This window comes from Macrobrachium rosenbergii, chromosome 19 (assembly GCF_040412425.1).
Source record: "Macrobrachium rosenbergii isolate ZJJX-2024 chromosome 19, ASM4041242v1, whole genome shotgun sequence".
Classification (NCBI taxonomy): domain Eukaryota; kingdom Metazoa; phylum Arthropoda; class Malacostraca; order Decapoda; family Palaemonidae; genus Macrobrachium; species Macrobrachium rosenbergii.
In genome coordinates, this window is record NC_089759.1 from 25,346,657 (window position 1) to 25,356,656 (window position 10,000).

Sequence of the window (10,000 nt, forward strand, 5' to 3'; positions counted from 1 at the left end):
CTCTCTCTTTGAGGAACACAGCCATAGCATTCCTTTCCACTTTCTGTCCTGCCCGGGTTGTGAGCTGAGAGAGAGAGAGAGAGAGAGAGAGAGAGAGAGAGAGAGAGAGAGAGAGATATTCTTTGTTGAGGTCACTCCAGTTTTTTATTTTGCTTGAGGGCTTAACAGTTAGTACTGTTACATTTGTATCTGGTAAAAAGTGACCAGTAGATTAAAATGTGTATATATATATATATATATATATATATATATATATATATATATATATATATATACATATATATATATATATATATATATATATATATATATATATATATTATATATATACATACATACATACACGTACACACGTATATAGTGGGTGTATGTGTGTATGTGCGCGATAATCTGTCATCAGCTTTACCTTTACAATTTTTGTATTCTTCTGAATCTCTGGTCACTAATAACCCATTGACATCAAATGCACTCTAACCTTTGGGAATAAATTCACCAAAAGGAGAATTATATTTAATTGCACCTACCAAGACCACAATCTGAATCCGTGCCTTTTTGCCATGGTCCATGGGTGTCAGACAACATATCCATTCAGCCATCCTGATGCTTGAGTGTATGAGACGACTATCACCTATGTACCAACCCAAATGAACACATATATATATATATATATATATATATATATATATATATATATATATATATATATATATATATATATATAACCAACCTGGCGCTGCCCGGAAAAACTCTGGATAACAACCTATAAACTCTCTCTCTCTCTCTCTCTCTCTCTCTCTCTCTCTCTCTCTCTCTCTCTCTCTCTCTCAGGTTCTAATTTAAAATCATTCATTAATAATGTATAAGAACATAAGTCTTTTTTTAATTAGAAGTATTTAGACTATACCCTTTTATTTAATTAGAAGTATTTAGACTATACCCTTTTACGCCTTTTGGCTTCTTTCCTATCATTAAGGGAATTGCTGCAGCAGCTAGTCTTCCACATCCTCATCAGTCATCGGACTTCATTGGAAACGAAAAGTATTGAATTTTCTCATCGTGTGAATAAAAATTAAATGTTTCATTGTACCTATTTTTGTGATTTTATGAAAAATAATAACTAACAGGTGTCACTTACCTATAACCTACAACTCGTTCTTACATTTTGCCTGTATTTTACTGCCCTTTGCCATATCACACCTAAACCAAATAATAATTATATATCAAAAGAAAGGCAATTTATTTTACTTTTGTGCAGAATAAAAAAAAAAAATTCAGGTATCTCTGTTTAGCGATTTTTGGTGAATTAAGAAAAAAAAGTTGCAAAACTTTTTCCAATAAGGCTAACTTCAACTGATACGTTTGCTTTATATATCAGTTTTAAGGACGCTTTTAACATAGCATAAAAAATTACACAGTAACTGTACAGTGACATCACATTTTTGAACGTAGCATTTAGTATGAGGTTACACAGAACGATAGCAAAAAAATTACCGCTATGCATGTTCTTACGGCAACTATATCAGTCCTTGCAAAGCAAGGTTTGGTGAGCACCTAACAGTCAATTCGTACCTATCGTAATGCTGTAATATGGTACCATAAACAAAACCATTCCCTTCTCGGAGGAATGTAAGGCAAACGGTTATTTATTGTTTTGAATAAATATATGTTGATAAAAGATAGAAGTCAGTAAATTATATATCATTCTAATAAATAACCATAAACAAACATTTTATTCTCCTAAATGACGGGAATGCAGCAATAGGTGCGAATTGACTAGTAGCTACGCTTCCAGTCGTGCTGTTCACGGGTTGATGTAGTTGCCAGGTGCCCATTTCAAATAAAGGTGTGTGAATCACCGAATTTAAGTTGATGCTTCGTTTTTCCATGCACATTCTATGCTCGTGATTGTATGAAAAACGTTACTTAGTTCTTCGATCAAATTTATAATGTGCTGAGATAGACTCGGGAAGGCTTATATATATGGTTAACTGGCAAATATTTTGTCCGCTATCGCTTGCTCCTCACCACACTGTTGCCGATAATTAATTCCAAACTTCATTTAAACCAATATAGGTTTTCAATGTTGATTTTATCGAGATAATAAACAAATATATTAATACTTTCATAAATAATGATCAAAATTCATGTAAATTCTGATAAAAAATTGATTGTATAGGGAATTTGGAAGAAAAGGAGGTGCGTCAGATGAGAATTAACCCCTAAAGCACTGATGGAAAAGATGACATAAAAACGAAAATTTCATTAATTTTGTCTGTGTTTGTATGTCTGTCACGGGGTATGGGTTTGATTTTGAGTCATAAACCTTTCTGGGGTGACATAGAGGCCTCAAAACAAATGAAATTTTCGTTTTTACGTCACTTCCTTCAGTGCTTTATGGATTGATTCTTCTGGCGCTCCACCTTTTCTTCGAAATCCCCTATAAAATAAAATTTTTTATCAGAATTTACATGAATTGTTGTCATAATTTATGAAATTATTAATATATGTGTTTATTATCTCGATAAAATCAACATTGAAAACCTGTATTGGTTTAAATGTAGTTGGGAATTAATTATCGGCAACAGAGTGGTGAGGAGCAAGAGACAGTGGACAAGACAGCTGCCAGTTAACCCTATATACAAGCCTTCCTGGGTCTATCTCAGCACATCATAAATTTTGTTTGGGTCTGTCAAGCGGTTCAGATTTCTATAGCGTCCAAATAAATATACTGACATTCACTTTTATATAATAGAAGATATATATACATACATACATACATACATACATATATATATATATATATATATATATATATATATATATATATATATACAGTATATATATATACACACACACATATATATATATATACTATATATATATACACACACACACACACACATATATATATATATATATATATATATATATATATATATATATATATATATATATATATATTTATAGGCCTATATCTGATTCACATTGGGATCAAACTGGGTTTTTCATTTGAAAGGCAAGGGCGCTGCCAACTGAACCACTTGAGTGGTTTAGTTGGCACGCCCTTTTCTTTCAGTTGAAGGACCTGGGTTCGATCCTGATTAGCAGTTCATTGGCAGATCCCTTGCCTTTCAACTGAAAGACAAGAGTTCGATCCCGATATGAGTCAGAAATTTACTTTTATTCCACACGTGATTATGTGTTAAAAAGAAAAAAATATATGTCTCGTTAAACATTGCCTGTCCTTCCGTAATATTTTTTTTCTATTTCCATAATGAAATTATCTTCGTTGATACGACGGTACTTATGATTGATTTATCGATGTAGACTGGCGGAGCATCGACTGTTTATTGCATCATAATTGGGAATAACACGTTACGCTCCATTCTTATTAGTGGGAACTCATTACTGACTTGAATTAACTGTTATAATAGTTATCGACAAGGATATCGTAACCCCCCCCCACATGTATGTCTTTATTGTCCATTACTTCCAAGCACCTCTTTCTGCCCCCAATATTATCGTCTTTTATACCCAATTTTCGTTCGGTGTATGAACTCTTTTCTTTTTCGTTATTCACATCATCCCTTTCCATGCCCTAATAACTATTACTTTGTTCCAATTATTCCGTCCAGTTGAGCTTCGATTTCCGTTAACTATGCTTGATTTTCTTCTGAAATTAGGAGACATTGCTTTATGATGCCTATCATAAATTATGCTCGCGTCTTGGGTCTTCGTAATAAATCCATATTTCCTTGCCCAGAAAAACGTTTGCTTGCTCAACATTTTCTTTCTTACTCTCACATTCCCTTAAGAGGCTAAAATTACCTTATCCATGCGTGTCCTTAGTTTCTAGATGCGTTTTTAATTAGGAGGGGTCTTGTGTGCAGGGAAGTGTGTTTCCTTAGTCTACAGTTGTCCAGCTCATCGACTTGGGAGAGTCAGTCTCTCTTTGGTGTCTGCGAGAGTAACATTATTTTTTGGTCGCAATTGTCTTACAGTGAAAGAAAAAATGGCATAAGGTAGTCTTTTCCCTTTTTTTTTATTTACTGACCCCCACAACCACCATACCTAGTTGATTGTTTAATTTAAGCAATTAAAGTCCATTACAGAATCCCTGCGTGTTGTGCATGTGATCATGATATAACGCAAATTAAGACTGTAAGTAAAATAACTACAGAGCAGTGTCATTTGCGATTGATTTTTGTGTGCACTAAATGTCCCACATAATTTCCGGAGCGTGTCAAATAGAAGGGAACCGACAGTGCGTTAGGCGAGTGTACCGTGTGTCTTGGGATGTGGTGGTGGTGGAGATATGGAGGTACAAAAGAAGAGTCGTATTTTAGACGGCATTGGTTGTGGTCACATCATGAGCAGTAACGTTAGATGAAGTCATAGCATAGCCTAGCGCAGCACATACTGATAGTCTTTTATTTCAGGCCAGCTAGAGAAAGTTTTCTAAGTTTTTTTTCGTGTGACCTTGTTTCCCTAGAAGTGATTTTGCTAGTTTTTCAGTTCTCAAGAAAGATAAAACAACTCCGCACTTTACCTACGTACTCTTCTTTTAATTCGTCTTAGCTTGAGCATTCTCTCAGTTCCTCTTCCCTGGGATAAGAGGCCTTTATTTCACAGCTAATATAACCATATGCGCATCGTAAGTCATAAAAATGTTTTCTTTGAGTTTTCTTATGAATTTACGCAGTCATTGCTTTTAGAGTCGTCCTTTGAGTAAGATGTCAAAGAACCAGCCCCACTTCTTGCAGGTTGAAAGTTGGTAAAAAGAATACCTTGTATTGTTTCTGACATCTCTTGGATTGCGTTAGACTGGTTCACAGGTCCTTGATCATGTTTGGTTTTTTAGTAAAAATTCCGTGGAATTTTTTAAAAGATTTTTTCTTTGATTTCATAAAAATGTTTTTAAGTTGTGGTCACAGTAATTAAGCTTGTAACTATATTTTTAAAAGCAATGATTGTGTGAAGATACTGGAGAAACTCACGGAAAACATTCTTGTGAATTATAACGGGTACATGAATTGACCTGCTGTGAAATCAAGACATATTATCCCAGAAAAGAAGAAATGAAAGACTGCTCAAGCTAAGAAGAAGAAGAAGAAGAAGAAGAGGAGGAGGAGGAGGAGGAGGAGGAGGAGGAGGAGGAGGAGGAGGAGGAGGAGGAGGAGGAGTACGCAGGTAAAGTGCGGAGTTGTTTTCAAGAAAGATAAACACAATCTTAACATTTGGGGCGATGAGACGCTGCACGCAGCAATAAACGTTCACAAGAATCCAATAAAACCACAAAAGTTAAAGGAGTAGGGTTTCGAAACATGATGCCTCCTCTTCATTACAGTCAGATATTATTCCTTTGAAAGGATACAAGAATCATTGCATAGTTCCCTGTACGTTCTATTTCATCCACATCGTATCATTTCATACTTTATCTTGTAATTTTTTTTTAAATATGGTAGAAAAAGTGTGGCATGCTTTGTAATGTAATTTAACACACACAGACACGCTCACACGCACGCACACACACACACATATATATATATATATATATATATATATATATATATATATATATATATATACTGTATATATGTACAGTATATATATATATATATATATATATATATATATATATATATATATATATATATATATATATATATATATATATATATATATACATACATACACATACATACATACATACATACAATTGTTTCCTTCCCTTCGTGGATTTTGTCTTTATTTATACATCCATCACGTTCCATATTTTCGTGATTCAGTTATATATATATATATATATATATATATATATATATATATATATATATATATATATATATATATATATATATATGTGTGTGTGTGTGTGTGTATGTATATATACACATATATATATATATATAGTAAAGACGAACAATAATTATATATATAAAAAACAGTGAAACAGAGCGGAACATTTGTTGCAACTACTTTTCAACTTACTGTATATCTAGGCTTTATTTGCATATAAGTATATGGATGAAAGTAAGTAAAATAACCCCATTTTTATATGAAAGTATTTCTTGACAACTTATTTTAATTGTAAAACATTATCACTTAAGTTTCCCATTTGCAAATATTTCTGTCATGTACTTACTGATTCAAGATTCTTAAACTGATCTTTTGACCAGGTTTTATATTAATTTTTATGCATTTTTCTATTGCACGAGCAATTGAATGAGATGAAAAGTAATTTAGAGCCATCGTCTTTTAATATCTCAAGGATCATCTACTTCCACCCACAGATGACGTCATGACTCCACCAATGGCGTCAAAGCTTAAGACGTCATCAATGATAATGACGTCACAGCTAATGGCGTCGAAAACTCCAGTCAACCAACCCGCCCACTTCCCTTAGATAACTATGGGTGCCAGGCTGGCATGTGAGTATTAGGGTGACTTCAGACAAGCCTGAGACTGTCGTGTTTCACTTATTTTGTCCTAAATACGCCTTAGAATAATGATCATAATAATATAAAGCGCTTCAGAAGACATCTAAAGCTTCGGAGGATTCTACAGGGAGATGGTTCAAGATATTGAAGACGGAATTCGATAGTAGAACCTCTGTACAACGTTACAGTGTACAGAAATGAGTTCTACTAACGGATGTCACGTTCATTTTCTTGCACCTTTCTTCCTCTAGTTAGAACACCGTAGATAATCTAAAAGACCCACGCCTCTGTAAAAGAAAATAGATTTGGTGCTAATGGTCTTCCTTAATTTTTAATCATGTCCTTAATTCTAAATGCCCTCTCCCGTGCGAGTTTCCCTTTTTGCTTTGGTGTTGTCTTTTGGGATACTGCCTCTCTCTCTCTCTCTCTCTCTCTCTCTCTCTCTCTCTCTCTCTCTCTCTCTTCTACGCTCACTAAACGAATACTTACGAGGAATTAGCAAGTACGATTATATTTTTTGAGGTCGAATATGTAGTGCATTAAGTATGATGGTCTATGATGACATCCTCGGAGCATCGTCGGTTCGTGGTCTGTTATTTTGGATTTCATCGTTTTATTGAACTTAGTAAAATTTTACTCTTGCGCTAACTTTCATCGTTACTAGGTACCATCCGAATGCTAGTATTTTAAATAGCTAAGCAAAAATACATAATTTTAGTAATAAAAGTAATAATCGCATGGAAAGTTTTGCCAGTGAAAAAAAGTTTCCCTTTTCTCTAAATTTTCTTTGAAGAAACTTTTCGTTTTCTACACATTGTGTCACATGAAATCCTTCTCAGATTAACGGAAAATGAATTAAATCTACAACTTCGAATAGATTTGATGGAAACAAGACCGTTTCTTTGGCTCGAAGACTGAAAAATTAAACCTTCGCAAATAATCGAGACATCAGGAAACATCTTACTGCCTCAGCCGTTATCAGCAATGTTTTTAATAAGAGTGTTTTTACAGAAGATGCACTTCCGGCATGCAAAGAGAAGAAAAGGCACGGTAATGTTTATAATGTTTTCATCATTATTATCGAAGAGGAGAATGGCTTTCTGTACCCTTACCTCTTAAGCACTAATCAAGCACGACTAGCAATTCAATCTTCAGTATTTTTTCATTTACCCAATCCAGTTCAGTTCAGTTGAGCCTTTCAGATATGATACCCAACAATGCACCTTAGGTTTATTGTTTACACGTAACTGATTTTCACATCTATTATCCGGGCTAATTCAGAATTTCCTCGCCAACTCTCTTCTGTCCGTACTCCCTTCCACGCACGGCACCGCTGTTCTCCCGTACAACCCTTACCTGTCTCCATTGTGATAAAGACATGAATAGAGGCAGTTTAGTCCAACCCGATTTACTGTGTCGCTGTTGTGTGCTTTGGCCAGGCACCGCTTTCTCTGAAGTATGTTATTCTCATGGCACCTAATTTCAGACCCGATGAAAGGTTTTGTCGGTAATGAAAGCATTTGATAGACCCTCCGAGTGAACTAATTCGGACGGTGTCTCCTTTTAGAATGTTTCATTGAGGCTTCCTTCACCCCTTAGACCCTTATTGACTGAGAGTTCTTGATCCAGTGAGTATGTTTACCTGCGGCCACAAACGCCGAGTAGCAATCCCTTTCTAAGACGGGGGGCGTGTTTGTGTACAACCTGTTATTTATCTGGTCGTATTTTGTTTCCCTATGGGTAAATTTTCTATTCTGTCTACTTTGAATGTTTGTGCATACAGTTTGATTTCGGTATGTTTCGACCTGGTGTTTGTGTTTTTTATGTGTACGTGGAATGCTGCATTATCTGATAACATATTTTTTAAAGGTGCTGACTGTGATTTGAATAGGAATGTAATTCACACAATAAATAGACAAGAAGGTAAGTGAGAACAAATATTGAAAAAGAAAGTTATTTTTACCTTTATTCTAAATCTTATCAGGTGAAAAGAAATTAAAAGTGAAAAAACTTATCACATGATAATTGTTTGGTTCCTTTGATCCGTTGACTTAGTCATGATAAATAAAAAACTTATAAACATTTGGTACATGTTTCATAAATGATGTTACGCTGTAAATCGATATAGATTTCCTGACGTCCTTTGTGTAAGCCTTCTGTAATTTTTGCCTGACTGCTTAAGAAACAGCTGGTAGGTTGAAAAATCTTCTTAAACTCCCCAGGTGATTATATAATATATATATAATATATACAGTATATATATGTTTATATATAATATACATATATATAATATATGATATATATATATATATATATATATATATATATATATATATATATATATATAAATAAATATATATATATAATAGTATCATGTCAAATAAAGTTAAAGGTATTTTATTTATGAAAAAGTCTTCGCACGTAATCTGGTAACTAAATCCCTATAGAATCATTTTAGCAGGAAAGTAGGAAGGATTTTACTAACAGAATGAGGAGTTTAAATTATTGATTTGTCCAGCTGATGTAATTTTGTACTACATTAACAATTTGCTCGTAGTGATTCCAGCCAATGAGAATGTCCAGGTAGGAATGATTTCACTTTTAGTGGCGTCTTGCTCAACTGCAGGCAAAGAATGGCACATGTTCATAATTTTTTACCATTTCGGAGATTCCTTGCCTTCTGGTTTGGTCCCTTCCTCCATTTTGGTTCAGGTTCTATGTCAGTCAAGGTGGGAATGATTTCACTTCAAGGTTTTATGACAGTCAGGCAAAGGCAGACCAGGTTTTGTTGCTAAGGCCGTGGAACCTGGTGGCAAGTGGCTTTGCATTGCACCTCACGTGTCATCACAAATGAATTATGGAGGGGTCCGTTAGTTGAACTTCCTTCTTCATCTTTTCTACAGTGTTCTTTCTCCTTTCAGTAACTGTCTTACTGTGTGTTTTGCACAGTAAGATAACTGTTGATATTGAAACGCTAGCTTGAAAAAAAAATCTTTTATAGATGTATTTGTGTTTTGGTTTTTAGTTTCCTGATCCTGATCTTGATCAATAACAGTGCCATTTCGTTTACTCTAGCACATCTGTTGGTTATGTGGGCCAGGTCACATTTTCCTACCTTTTTCCTAGGACGGATTTTTATTTATTTGAAGGGAATTTACCTATCATCTAAAACCACAGAGGCCGGCAATCTAGCTGGGACAGAAAGTAATTTGACCTTTTCACATTTCATTGAAATTCCATTGCTTTACTCCAAAATATACTGTTTCAGTCACTATCTGTTCTTCAAGTCAAGACATCTCTTCCTTTCCCGTTAACCTTAGCTTCAGTGTGAGCAAGTATCAAGAAACTATATAAGCGAACTCCATTTTCTGACTGAGGATCACAATTGAATGTAGCTTAATAAGGGCTAAATGGGTCTCTCTGCCCTTAGCGAACCTGTGCTGCTCCTAGGTTTCATTTGGAAGCTTTTGGTATGTTCTTTTGTTGATGCTGACTCGGCCTAGGGCTTTGTGCTCTAAGCACTTCACTATCTCATAGATTTATATTATGCTAACAGTGCA

At 34.6% G+C, this 10,000-nt stretch overlaps 1 protein-coding gene across 6 annotated transcripts in view; it reads left to right on the forward strand.

Annotated features, from left to right (window-relative positions):
• The window catches only part of LOC136848752 (cGMP-dependent 3',5'-cyclic phosphodiesterase-like), a 593,212-nt gene that overhangs the window by 255,185 nt on the left and 328,027 nt on the right, over positions 1-10,000 (forward strand). For 3 of the 6 annotated variants that reach the window (XM_067121322.1, XM_067121323.1, XM_067121324.1), the window contains exon 2: positions 6,294-6,431. The exons of the other annotated variants lie outside the window; for them this stretch is intronic. In XM_067121322.1, coding sequence (XP_066977423.1) covers positions 6,413-6,431 — 19 coding nt within the window. In that variant the 5' untranslated portion in view covers positions 6,294-6,412. The remainder of the gene's footprint in view (positions 1-6,293; positions 6,432-10,000) is intronic. 6 annotated transcript variants of the gene reach the window in all.